Below are 13,980 nucleotides of genomic sequence, written 5' to 3' on the forward strand. Positions count from 1 at the left end.
ACGCCCTGAGGGTCGAAGAGCTGCTCTTCTGCTGCTTCTGTACTGGCACGTGGCCACACGCTTTGACTGCACAAGGCGGGGCAGTAAGATGCAGCGTTTACAACGCACCAGAGTGCCAAGTGGTGTCAGCTCTGCCCTGGTGGTGGTGGTGATGGTGATGAAGGGCATCTTCTTCCAACCGATCCCTGGGCCCCGGAGGTTAAAAATAGAGAAACAATGTGTGGCCGGCAGGCCGGCTGGCTGGCTGGCTGGTGGGGTACTTTTTAGTGCTGTGGGTGTTTTTTTGTGAGATTTTTTTAGGTTACAACTACGGGAACCTCGACGGGGGTGTGCGTAAGGTGAGTGGCGACCACCGCGGACGGGGTATTGGTAACAATAATTCGGTAGATTGAATTTCACGAAGCTGAAAGTGAGACGAGCAAGTGATATGCAGCAGCAGCAGCAGCGGCATCAGCAGCAGCGGCATCAGCAGCATTCCACTTGTGAACGTCATTTCCGGTGGCAAAGTTTGTGATCTTAATGATCACATTGCGTGAGAATTGAGACATCAGAAGCAAGAAACATACATTTAGTGTTGTTGAAAGTTTTCAATTTTTATTATTTAGACTCTATTCACAGAGCGCTGTCTGTTTGCGAAGACGATTTACTTTTCGCCAAGGAGCAGATACTAATTTTATTTCTTTACATTTTCTAGCAAAGCAGCAATTAAAGCTCTTAGAGACATTATTATTGTCTATCATACTCGAAGTACAACATATATCGATTCCTATAGCACATAGACCTTCAGTTTGCAAAGAAAGAACTAAAGAAATAAAGAAAAATCCATGGAAATGTACGAAAAAGTGAGGATCAGTTCAATTTTTATGGATGAGCAAAATCTAATGGATGAAATGATCGGTCAGTTATCTGTTGTAGTTGTATCGACAAATCTAAGTTACCCTCTCTTGTCCTAATAAAAGAATTAATGCATTTTTGATAGTACAAAACAATTCGCAAATATACAAATTGGTTACCAATAAAGAAAAACAGCCAGGAAGCAATAGAAACGACACTCCACCAACTCAGTTAACAAAACGACAAATGAGATATCAATGATATGCTCAACGCTTTAGTGCAATGATTTACTTCCTCCCTTTTTACCTCCATTTCATTACAATCCACGTCAAGCGACGGACAATTTGCAGTCGACGGGCGAGGGCTGTAAAAGGTAACACCACTTCCTGCCGCAGACAGAACAAAACAACAGAAACGAAACCGAATTCAGACCCAGAACCCCTCCCGAGCCCGAGTGTCGTAAAGATTGATGGTTCTTAATCCAACGCACGATCGCGCGCCCCCTCGGTTGTTTGAGGAAGACGCGAACGAACGGACGGACACTCATCCCACGACAATCGATCGATATTTACATAAATGTTTAAGTGCCACGCAATATTGTCATCGCCAAATGAGGCGATCAGGTCGCCGCTGCTGCGACCGTTGCCCAATTCCAATCCGGCATACTAATGAGGATGTAATTAATTTTTTACCATCACCCCTCATACACCCCTCACCCCTCTTTTAGTCTCTCTTTTATTTCTCTTTTCGTTTATTTTTCACCTCCGTTTTCGCGCATTTAAAGATTTAAAACCTCGCTCGCACAGTTCATCGTTAACTATTCATCCCGACCGGAAAAAAAGCCAGAAGCGACAGTGACATCCAGGGGCCACCCAAAACATTGACGCTACTTCCGGTGAAGCCACGGGAGCCCAGACTGCACGTGCCACCGAACGGTCGATCAATCGATCGCCGCAGCGTCCCTCAGCCCCATCAAGTATTTGTTTTATCGAATTAACCACGGAATGTAACATAAATGCATGGGCTGTGGCATGGGCCGGCATGGTGTGTTTGTTGCTTCAAGCATCCTCATCACAAACGAAGCCAGCAGCAATGAAAGCGACACAAGCTTCCCGGGACCCAGGACCGGGACGGAACGCGTGGCTATTTATGCTTTCCACCTTTCATCTGCATCACCATCAGCCACGCGCGCGCGTCTGCCCGGTGATTGTGATCACTATTTTATGTGGCCATGTGTGCCCCTGCACGTCACTCACTTTGCTCTGGTCGGATGCTGGTGCCCGGGAAATGCCTTCCGAGAATCGCGGTCCGGGCCGGGAATGGGATTTTTGAAATGCTGTTGCCGTTTCCTGCCGAAACGTGGCCCACCGTACTGCTGTTGATGAAAAGGGCCAAAAGTGGAGGCCTTTTGTTTCCAACCCTTGGCCCAACATAAAGGGGGGCCGCGAACATAAAGGGCCGGACCTAAAAACATTTCGTGATGGTGGCGCTGCTGCTGCTGCTGCTGAGTCAGTAAGCATCTCACTGACCTCCATCTTTCGCCCAAAAAAGGTATCCTTTCCTGAGTGTACTCAGTGTGTTTGGTTGTGAGTCCTTGAAAACCCGGACGAATGCGAATGCGAAATGGAAATCCCGGGCGGTCGTTCGCCCACTTCAGGCAACGCTTTATCGCACTTTAAGGACTGGAGCGCTGGAGCGCCGACTGCTTACGCGATTACTTTCCACCCTTAAACCACTCGCAAACCTCCCAAAATACCCACCCCTGTGGCGATCAATCAATTTTCGACATTTTAGACGCGTTCGCGAACAGTCTTGGCTGCTGCTGCTGCTGCTGCTACCCTCTGGAAACCATTAAACAGCATCCAACTGCTCTAGCTCCCCGGAAACGATTGACGGGGAGTCTGTGGTGCCAACTCCCCGAAAGTCAATTCAAGGACGAACTGGCGAGGGATTTCATTTCCTGCACACACACGACACTGACAGTGACTCTCGTCCTTTTCATCGTCTCCGTCGTCGTCGTCTCGACCCAAATGTGACACTCTGCACTGCTACTGCAGACGTAGACGGGCAGAACATGGACATTACAATAAAAGCGCCAAATTTATTCCTTCTCGCACCACCAGGTGCGCAACCGAGCCTGCCTAAAGGACACTTCGGTGCGTGCGTAGCTAGCGTGCGAGATACGCGCCGTTGCCATATCCTTTCAACTTCTCCCGGGAGCCAGTCTGCTGTTCGGCGAATAAAAATGGATCCTTCCGGTCTCCTCTGCTCCCGAGGAGGCGCACACGGCGGAGACACGGCGACTTCTGTCAAACGCTGCCCTAAAACCGGTGAACATTTCATTTCGCCCGGATCCCGGATACACGCCGCCACTGTCAGTCATCCGTCGTCGAGTTTCACAGCTTCTTCGTTTGGTGCGAGCGTACGCCACATCGCGACTCACCGGAAAACCGTAGACGTACTCCGGATGACCCGAAAGAAGCGATACGCCAGTGGGGAGGAAAGGGATGCGCGAAAGTACAGAGGTTAGGTAAGGTAAAGGGACACGCAAAAAGACACAATCATCATAACAATAAAAGTTTATTAGCCTTACACTGTGGCCTGTACAATATCTCGCCCACTCCCGGGCACCGGTACCCTTCGTTCGATGACCGGCCGGCATGAACCGACCGACCGTACGACAATCTCGGAGGGCTAACCGGTGCTGGTCCTAGGGCCGTCGCTGGTCGCCGGTGGATTATTATAGTTAGGATATTTAATAGACCCTCTAAGCAGAGAGGCAGCACGCCAAGCAAAAGTGAAAAGAGGACGAGCGACAACAATCATAAAACCCTTACAAGTGCCCCATAAGCACTGGCGCACAGGACCTTGTATTGGCGAAAACCCTTGAGAACCCTCGGCCGCTAGGTCAGAACGGTGGAAGAACAGAAGAAGAACCAACAAGCCCACAAACTACTTCAAGACATGCAATAATGTGCTTCCTTTTTTTTGGGGGGGGGGGGGGTACGCGGTTCGGAGTGGAACGGACCGGAAGTGCTTCAAAAAGTTTGCTCATCTAATGAAAGCTTGAGAACGATGGATCCAGATGGGTAGGTTGAAGAAGAAGAATGTCCAGGTACTTGATGAAAAGGTGATGGAATTGGAATAACTCATGAATTGAGTACAATAAACATCCTTCAATAAACGACATAACCTCAAACCGATGGCAGTCAAAGTAGGCAAGATGATGGCTTATTGTGGACTGTTCCATGACATCACAGCAACGCATTACTTGGGAAACAATTTCCAATTTTCCGATCCCAATCAAACTACCGCTGGTGCCTCTCTCTCATTTTCGCGGGATTAAATCAATTACCTCCGACACGGCGTTACTCCTAGGTCATCGTTGCACACCGGTGCATGGTACCATGCGGCGCAGGCTAATTAAATTACCCCTCACCTTATGCGTCACCTGACACTTTCACCTGACACCTTCACTGGTACGCACAAACTCCCTCGCCCAAACTGGCCACCGGTTAGTGTAAAACCCGCTCAGAACCACGCACAGAGGGTGTCCTTCATCAACGACAGCAAGAGCACTGGCGGCAGTGGCACCGATCGGCTCGCAACAACCTAATTAATAGTTGTTGCCCGATCGTAATTTCAACCAATCCTCTGCTCTCTGCGCCATTTGCAGACTGTTGTCGCTGTTGTCACCGATGTTCGCGTCGTGCCAGCGTGCCTGCCAGCCAGCCAGATTTTCATTTTCATAACCTCAAACCTCTGTTTTCGTTGTGGCCTACGGAATGGTGGGAGAGTGGCTTCTTCGCTGACGCTAGTGAAAGTGTCACGGTTCTCGGGGATACATAATGATCAACCGGCCTGGGTGGGTACATCCGGTGCGGATACTGGCACCGTGAAAGGACCAAACCGGGCGTTGGTCAGGTGCCAGGTGCCATCCAATGGGAGGGGGGAGTGGGTTATTAATCAACCCGCGAACAAGTGGAAAATATGTTCTGCAACCCACACCGACCGTCGTCGTCGTTGGCGTCGTCGTGGTGGCTAACCGTCGACAGGCTTCTCGCGGGAATAAATTAGTTTACCCTCTCGGTCGTCGCCTGCGGCTACCGAGCATCCGTTTCCAAGGGATCTCGGTCACTCGCCCGTGGGGAAAGGTTGGAAAGATCGATGACTTCGAGGTGGTGCGCGTGGAAACTGGAACACCACTGCCAGCATCTTATGACCGGCGCTCTCTAGAGCGTGATATGGAACTAGTGCCGTAGCATAATTGATTTGCGTCGACCCATGGTGCGGTTGATGGTGTACGAAGATTTGCCGCATAAGGTCCCTGATCCAGATGGAACCTAGCGGTGGGAAAGGGGGGTATCTGCAAAATCCGGCAACCTCCTGTGACTTGATTTGTGGCCGCGTGTCAGTGCACCTGACCTGAGTTCTACCTGAGTTCGCACTGATAGGAATCTGCCGCGCGGAAGAAGCGGTCGCTATAAAATATTAACATAAGATCAAAAACGGGCTTTCCAGAAGGATCGGGCTTAAATTCCTCCACTCCACGGAAGGAGTGATGAAATCATAATCTGGACCGCCGTGGGCGCGCATCAACCACGGCCAAAGGGCTGCCAATGCGTCTGACTCACCGCAGGGGGACATCAAACGGTGGCCGCATTAAAAATGAATCACTGTCTTCTTTTGTGATGGTGACCTCCATCAGCATCATCGCCGCCAGTCGAGTACAAATGGCACTCTCGCAGGACACCCCAAAAAGGACACTCCCTTATCCATCATTAGCCCCTTCATGCCGATGCGTCATCACAGTAGGCCGGCCGGAATTGAGATGTTCTCGCGACGCGCGTCCCGGGGGCGTCCATCAACAGGGGAAGCACCCTTTTTGGCTCGCTTATCGACGACGGCTATCGGCCTATAAGTGGCCGGCTCCGAAAATCGAGCGACACCGACTCTCTTAAAAGCTGGTTGGCCTTCTGGACTGGACACACACAGGACACCCGGGGGGAAGGTGGTTGCTAAGAAATTCCGTTTCAAATTTGTTGCCGCTTCAATAAAACAACAGCGGACACGGACACATCAAACGCATTCCGCAGTAGGTCCAGGTCAGGTCAGGAGAGGTCGTGGACAACTATATTCCTGAGGATCGTCTTGGGTGTTCAGACCACGGAAGGGACCGCTCGCTCGCTCGCTCGCGCCGGGATGATAACGAGAGCGGCACCGTCCGAGAAGGCTGTGGTGCGACATCGAATTCCGAGTTCGGAACCATTTTCACTGCGGAAGAAGATTGACTTTGCTTTGAAGTGACAAACTGGTGACCATCGATCCGGTTCCAGGATTTTCTCTCCCTCTCCTTTAAGTGATGACCAAAGTTAAAGTGATGCGCTGCAAGTTCCTGGAGTTGGTTTTATTCTCGTCATCTCTCTCTGTCCCACAGAGTGGACCATTCTCCATTCTGAGTCACCTCATCTTCGCTTCAGAGAGTGTCTTATAAAAGGATATCGAGGTCACTAAACAGAACCATTACATTAGCGCGTTCTTCACGTTCCAGGACAGCAGCAGCAGCAAAAGGGAACGAGTTGCCGGAAGGACGGTAGACAAGAGATGATAAGACGTGAGCCACGACGACGCTAGTGGCGCGATAAGCCGAAGACCACCTCTAGGTCAACCCTTAATACCCTCTCTCTCACTTGATAGGCCTCTGGGAGGGTCAAGACCTTCCGCAATGCCTTCCACCTTTTCACCATCATTCGTTCTGGTTGCGTTACGAGGTGTTGGCGAGAGGTTTCACAAGGGACACAATCACTTACCTGTTAGCATCGTTAAAACGGCCCGAGGCAGCTTCCGTTGAATCATGTTGCGGGATTTTGTTTTCTCTGGAAAGAGCAAGAGAGGGAGAGCAAATGAGAAAAGATAATAAGAGATAGCTAGAGGATAGAATTCGGGTACAAGAAAGAAGAGAAAAAAAAGGACCCGAAAAAGGGATAGCCGGCCAATGTGTTGTCCAATAGGTCTACAAATCAGACACTTCAAACCCGGAGTCTGTCCGAAATCTGACCATTTGAGCAGAGCTCATGGCGGTCATCGGCGTTCGACTCCCTTACCTCTCTGTCTGGCGCTCGGCAGGGAACATCCGCTCGTAGTGAATCCGTTCCCTCCCGAAGGCATAGCCCGAACCCCGGACCGGACAGGACGGAAGGTGTCCCTCGGTGATCAAGAGCCCTGGGCGAGGTTCGTCCCGAAAAAAAGAAAAGGTTTTCCTACAGACTTATGCACAAATCCGAGCGCAAAGGCGTGTGTATTTGTGTGAGGGTGTTGGCCATGTAAAATATTTACCTTGCCCCCCCCCCCCCCCCTCCGTGTGCATGTGTTGGCCACCGAAAAGGTCTCAGAAAAAGGTACAGGCTACCCTTTCCTTCTCGAGGGGGCGACCGAGGAGAGCGAGTCGGTGCCCCGAAGGCGAAGATAATAAAATCGAATTGACTTTCGCCATAAAACCTATTGGCTAACTGGGTTTGTTCATCTGCCTCTCTGGCCTCGGCGAGACCTATTTAGACCATAATTATGTCGCTCATCTTCATAACTTTTTATTGAATCTAATGGCAGGGTTCGCCGGGGGGAGTGACACTTCCAATTTCAAGCTCGCCATTTCGAGGTCAATACGATGATCTCAAAGACTTCCGTGGTGGTGGTGGTGGTGGTGCACAAGGTTTTGTGGTTTGATCATTCGTCGATCGATCGAAAGCACCGCACTCGATGCACACACTCGATCCGGGCATCCGGTTTCGCGACGCAGAACTCCCGCCCTGGACCCCAAACCGATTAAAAAGAATCGAACGATCCGGAACAGCGCGAAACGACGCTACGTGACGCACCTTTCCGTCGTGTTTCGGAGCTCCAAAACCACGGTTTCGATGCTTTCGATTTTTCAGGTTAAAACTGACTTAACCTTTATTCGGCCGGGCGTGCTCTTTGGCGTCGCGTAAGCAAACACCGCTGGCGAGCTGTGCGGTTCGGTCTCGGTGGCTTGAACTTTAAGCACAACTTGGCTCCTTGTCTCTTTGCCTTCCCATCCGTGCGTGCTCTCCGGTTCCGGTGGTTTTTGTCTTTTGTTCCCGGAATGGTGAACGTAATGAAAATACGATCTCGGCGAACGCCAACGCGCGCGAAACACGAAACTCCCGGACAGAAGTGGGCATGCCGGTGACACGCCGGTTGACACAATTCGCACATAAACTTCCTCTCATGTTTCCAGTGACGACGACGGGTTTAAGATGATGGTGATATTACTTTCTTTACCACCATACGTCATCGGACGGATTTGATTTGCAAAAACAGAGCGAAAAGTGCTTGTTTTTATCTGCAATCCCTTGAACTCCATGTCGATCCAGCACTATAGATGCTTCTGGGCCACTCTGACTCATCCTGGCGCAGACTTGGTTTCGTGCGTAGTCGTCGATGAACGTCGCGCAACTGTCTCCTAAGGTTTAAGGTTACTCGCAGCGCTTGTTTTGCTCCAGTTTTCCGTCTTCCATCCTACGGCGCCACGGTGCTCAGAGGTGCCGCTTTGGAGCAATCTGATATGTCCGTTGGCGCGCAGTACGTACGCGCTTCTACGCAAAGGAAACTGAAACCCGCAGTCTTTCCAGTCAGGGGAGCATAGAGACGCAACAACCTAGGAACGGACTGCGCCAGGAAGAACCATATCATATCGGATGGCGGCAGCACCCCGGTGGTTGCGATGCGTATCTCGCCCTCACACCGTTTGACATTTCAAACCCAAACCCAGGTGCCTCTCGGAGTGTGAGCGCGTTGGTGCGTACGTTGAAGTCGTATTTTGACGTCCCCGGCCACGGCACAGGGCGCGCGAAACCGCGCCCGAACCGAATCTCGCGTCCAATTACCGGAGCGAATAAATCTGATTGATGGGATGTAATTCTTCAAATGGTTCGGGAAATCGGTTACACAGCGGGCTACACAGCCCCTACTCCCCTTCCCCGGGCCAAAGCACTCGCTCGATGGCTGGCTCGAGTCTGGACGGGATCTGAAATTGATACTCGTTTCGAGTTGAAGAAGGGGGGGGGGGGAACGGCATGGCAGGGCAGGGTGGGCAGCTAACGGGATAGTCTATCCCACCAGTCTGGCCTTTGTGTCATCTGGAGCGATCTGGAGCACAGCCGATCGATGGAATTATGAAAGCTGTAACTGTAACGCCCCCCCCCCCCCCCCGTGCTCTCCCCCTCACCCCTTTTACCAAAATGATAACAAAACGGATGAGTGGTTATGCCATAAACACGCCAACACAGAACAGCGCCACAACCATTTGTGACAGGTAACGGGTGAAGGGGGCTGCGACGGCTTCGACTTTCCTCGAAAACCCATTTTGAGATCTATTTTGTGCCTCATCAGCCTAATGGCCGGAGGGAGGGAAAGATTGTATTCTGTTTCATATCTGCATTAAAGAATCGAAACCCGTTTACTTTGCTTACGCTATTTTAGTTAATGAATCAAAGCTGGTCATTTTCAGCCGGTGCTTTCTTGGCCACTTATCACCGTGGTATCTGATCGAATGCGATCATATAGATTCTTTTTGTGATTTATTTTTTTAACTCGGAATTGTTAAATGAGTGAAAAGGAAAATTTGATTCGATTTCATCGTTTTATGCCATCATCTCTGTAGCTTTCCAATGGTTAATTACTTTTTTTTAAGCTAAAATGTATTTCTGATCTTTTTAAGCATGTTCTTATGGGATTGAGCTTTTTTTTGTAAATACATAAACTTATTAGATGTGTATAGGTGTGCAAAATGATCGAAACCTTCATCCGTCGTATAAATTAGATGTAGCATAAAGTAAACAACGTCATCATCTCTATTCATGCTGTTCAGAAGAAGTGATTTTAACTAAATAGAACTCAGTGATGTAATTGATAGTTCTTGAAAAATGTTGCAGCACCATCTCTCAGTGCGTTTTCAAATTTGTTTTTGGGTATTTATTAACCAATTGAACATTATGGAGTGAAATTGAATTTTATGCTCTAGGGCCCAATATTTATGGTTCTTTCTTTAACATTTTATTTCAGGGTATTTCGAATTATGCCCCTTTTAATGTTACCATGCATTACCATGACATTAGAATGTTTGATATTCAGCTCCTTCTTGCAGCATCTCAAACTAAGGATTTGAAATTCAAATAAATCTGCAAAAACACACTACTATAAACATGATTATGCGTCATCACTCAAACTTGTTTCTTATTCTGGTGCGTTCACTGGTACTTCTAAATCGATACCATCGTATATTCTACGGGCAAATACAGAAAAAAGGTCCATCTGTAAGCTCGTGCAGATCCCCATCCCTTAAAACCCGCCCAGGCTGTAGGCTAATTCGGCTTCGCTAGACGTTCGCCTAACAAACACGGTCGCACGTGGAGGTCCTTATGCTAGCCCTCCGAGGCAAAAAAACCTGGCAAAATACATAATTAATACCGAGAAGCTTATTAAAGTTAGATCATCCCAAATTATGACGAACTACGTCTGCTCGTTCGTCATGTTTTCCCTTTATTTTTTCCATCGAATCTCTCCCCCCCCCCCCCCCCCTCCGCACCCTTTACGGCCCAAGGGCCCATAGTTTGATCGTTGCAGCAAGGAGCAGAATCGAGCAGAAGACTCCTTCACTTTCCATAGAATCACGATTCGCTCCACCTCGTGGGCGTCGGAGTATTGCAAAATCGATTCATGGAAAAGGTTTTCCCTGTCTGTGTGCCCACGTGCGTGTGTGTTCTTGCGTCAGCAAAAGATTCTAAATAGCTCAGGGCGGTCATTTTCGCGAGAAAAGTGCCGAACATGGAAAGTATGTCCGGAACGCAGCAAACGCACAAAGTTGTGCCCGGATGTTTGCCATGGCCGCGAGTCCTTTTTCAAAGTTGCTCCATCCGTGCGTAGGGTTCATGTTTCGCCACAGAACACCAAGCAACTCTGTTCCATCTTTCTTTTTGTGCTCGCAGTCCATCGTCAGGTTCCAGGCGATTGTTGGCGAAATGTTTAAAGGGCGCAGTGATCGCTCGGCAGCTTCGATCCCACCTCCCCCTCGACTGTGTGTCAGATAACACGCCTTTATAATTAAGCCCGGAGCCGTATTCGATCTCGAACGGCGTCGTTGTCGAAAATGTGAAAAGCAATCCACCAAGACCAAGAACATTAGAACCCAGTATCCGGTGCTTTGAAAGCATACAAAGAGTGAAGAATGCGAATCGCGCGAATCCTCCTGCTGCTGGACGAAAATAGAAATCTTTTATCGAAGCTTTGCACACCACCCAGCACCACCCACCACTCAACACCCACTACCAGCATCTCGCACACTCGGTGTCAAATGCAAATCCCCGAGCAGCCCGGAAAAAAGGACCGGAAATGTTCCCGAACCTGGTGGAGAAGAGTCCTCGGTTCTCGGGGTCCTTTGGGGGGAACACACGGTCCTACGAAACAAACGCAACAGTGCGCGACAATCGCGCTGCCAGGCTGGCCGGGGCTGGCCCCAGCTGGCGAGAAAGATTGATCGTTTTATGTGTGTATCCAACGGGGAGGAGACCGAGGAGAAACCTTCGGACCGATCGGAAGCGCTCGGTGTGGTGCTTGATGGCACGAGACGTGGCCAAAAACGACAGTCGCCCACTTGGTGGAATGGTGTGGCAGTCCAGGCTACTTCCGTCAAAAGTGGCAACATGGTCGCCGGACGAACGGACGGATGGACGGAATCGAACGAATGGTGTCCGTTCTTTCTTGCTGGCAGAATGTCAACAGCAAAACGTTCGTTCTGTTGGCGGCGGCGGCGGCAAGCGTCAGCAGAACCTCGATGACGGTGCTTCTCGTCCTCGTTTTAAGCACACATATGCCAGCCAGGTCCGAGCGACGATGGGAAGCTGCTAGAGCAGCAACATATGCCACCAGTCGCGCTGGCGAGTTGGCGAAAATCCTGGCCCCGTCACTGACGTTGACATTTATTGAAAAGACGAGCTCACCGGGTGCGCCTGTTGTCCTTCACTGGCTTTTTTTTGGTTTGGTCCTTTGTTTGCCTCTATTAAACTATTTGTTCGCGTGGACTTTTTGATTTTCAGAACAAAGCCTCACCAAGAAGAGAATTGTCGGCTATAAACTGCGCGGCTACTAGCGGCCGCCTTCTTGTGGCGTACGAGAACGAAATGCAGATCCTAGTAACCCATTTATTTGCCACGCGGAGCAGACCTCTTTGCTTCTTTAATGTCTCAACATTCAACATTCAATTAACGAGTTTGGGGGGACACGCAGACCTGAGCTATTTAATTGAACACAAAAGTGGAAACAAAGATGCTGAATGTTACGGAACTCTGGGAACTTACGCTATAAGTCACACGCTGAATGATGCATTGAGTAGCACGGGGTGTAGATGGACGTTGGGTTAAGTACGTTGGCCGCGTAGATGCACCACAACGAGTAGCACTTTCACCATCTTTCCCCTCGGAGATTGAGCACTGACACCGCCCCAACTTTACCTTCTTTCACGGAGCACAAACTACAGAGCTAAATGATTTTCCAAAACAAATTCTTTCCCACTCGCGCTGCACTCGCGCTGCACACGTTTATCGAGCCCTCGCTTGCCCTCACTTGTGTCACTTGTGGTTACCCTCTTGCACTGCACCGAATTCTCACCAAACGCGAAAGCGACTGACAATGCCCCGTAGCGTAAAGTGATGTCTTTCTCTTCTCGCGGCGGTTTCTTTACTCCCGCGAACCTTGAAGAGGTGTGGAGCGTTATGATTTACTTGCGTTAAACGAACTCAAGACCGGCCCCCCGCTCGAGGCAGCAGCCGGGAAAGTGAATGTTCCAGTTCTCAAACGCGAGTCGAGTCAAGCGTGCTCCGCGTGTGGTTGCCTCGCTGATCGCCGCTACGGCACTGGTGGTGGCCCAAACGTACACCGATCATGCCGATGAGGCACACTATATCCACCTACTTTTAGCTGCCCCCTTTTTTCTGAACTTTTCAATTCCAACTGGATTCCAACGGACGGCCGGTCGGTCTGACTGTCCGTCTATCTGGTCTGTCTGCCTGTACGTCCTGTGGATCATCGGGGCATTTTATCTAGGCAGAAATCGAGCTCCAGCAAATCCCGCGCGGACTGCTATCATCGAACTGGTCCCCCGATTCCCGCACGTTCCCACCGCTTCTAACTGTCATCACGTATGACAGATCGCCAGATGGATTACGTGAAAGCCGGTTGACATCTGGCACTCGAAACCCGTACACTCTGTTATCTCTGCTTCCTGGTAGTAGTTGGACGGAACAACACAATCGAAAATGGAGGAGATGTATCTCGCTCTCTCTCTCCACCAGTTCCGACTTTATGATTCGCGCATCAAGTCAATGATCCGCCATTCCCGGTGACTCCTTAATCCTTTAAATGACCCCTTTCGTTGGAGGCCAAAAACACGAAGTAGCAAACACACGAAGCATAAGCAGCATGAACAGAACTGCCGACTGCCGGCACTTTAATGTTTCCGCTCCGCGATCGCCACGTGATCGCTTTAATGCGCGGTCCAACGCGGGCGACGGCAGCCAATAATACTCCTCAAGCCTCGAGCCTCGAGTTCGACCTGCTCTGATGATGGGGAAACGACGACCTGCTCCACCACACACGTATGCACTCACACACTACGATACACACAGGCACACATACACGTTGCTCCCCTTTATTCTCCCCCGCCCCGCTGGATACGCGCACACGACAACAGCAACGACGACGACGACGACGACGCAGACGGGCTGGCCGGGCCGGGATTCGCTTGTTTTGGGATGCTGGATGCTGAGGCCGCGGATGATTACTGAGGAGCGCGCCCGCGATGATGGCTGGCGGCGACGTCGGACACACGAAATGCGCACCAACACCAAGCACCAGGAGCAGGCAAAGCACTAACACCACTACCACCGACACCACCGCCAGTACGAGTCCTGTGGGGTGGGGTGGTGATGGGAGCCAAAGGGGTGATTCGAGTTCTCGGAACACTCCCTCCCCCCGCAAGACACGCGCTTCGTGTTTGCTTCGCGTGCGTTCGTGAGTTTGAGTTCGAGTTTGAGTTACTTCTCTCTCAACATTTATGAAATGCGCATGAACCGT

The 13,980-nt window shown here is 50.3% G+C and overlaps 1 protein-coding gene across 1 annotated transcript in view; it reads right to left on the reverse strand.

Annotated features, from left to right (window-relative positions):
* Nucleotides 1–12,992, reverse strand: part of LOC126576075 (nephrin-like) — a 148,742-nt gene extending 135,750 nt beyond the window's left edge. The window contains exons 1-2 of the mRNA XM_050237179.1: nucleotides 12,207–12,992; nucleotides 6,645–6,710 (exon numbers count right to left, since the gene is read on the reverse strand). Coding sequence (XP_050093136.1) covers nucleotides 6,645–6,690 — 46 coding nt within the window. The 5' untranslated portion in view covers nucleotides 6,691–6,710; nucleotides 12,207–12,992. The remainder of the gene's footprint in view (nucleotides 1–6,644; nucleotides 6,711–12,206) is intronic.
* Between the last annotated feature and the right edge of the window lie 988 nt (nucleotides 12,993–13,980).

This window comes from Anopheles aquasalis, chromosome 3 (assembly GCF_943734665.1).
Source record: "Anopheles aquasalis chromosome 3, idAnoAquaMG_Q_19, whole genome shotgun sequence".
NCBI lineage: Eukaryota > Metazoa > Arthropoda > Insecta > Diptera > Culicidae > Anopheles > Anopheles aquasalis.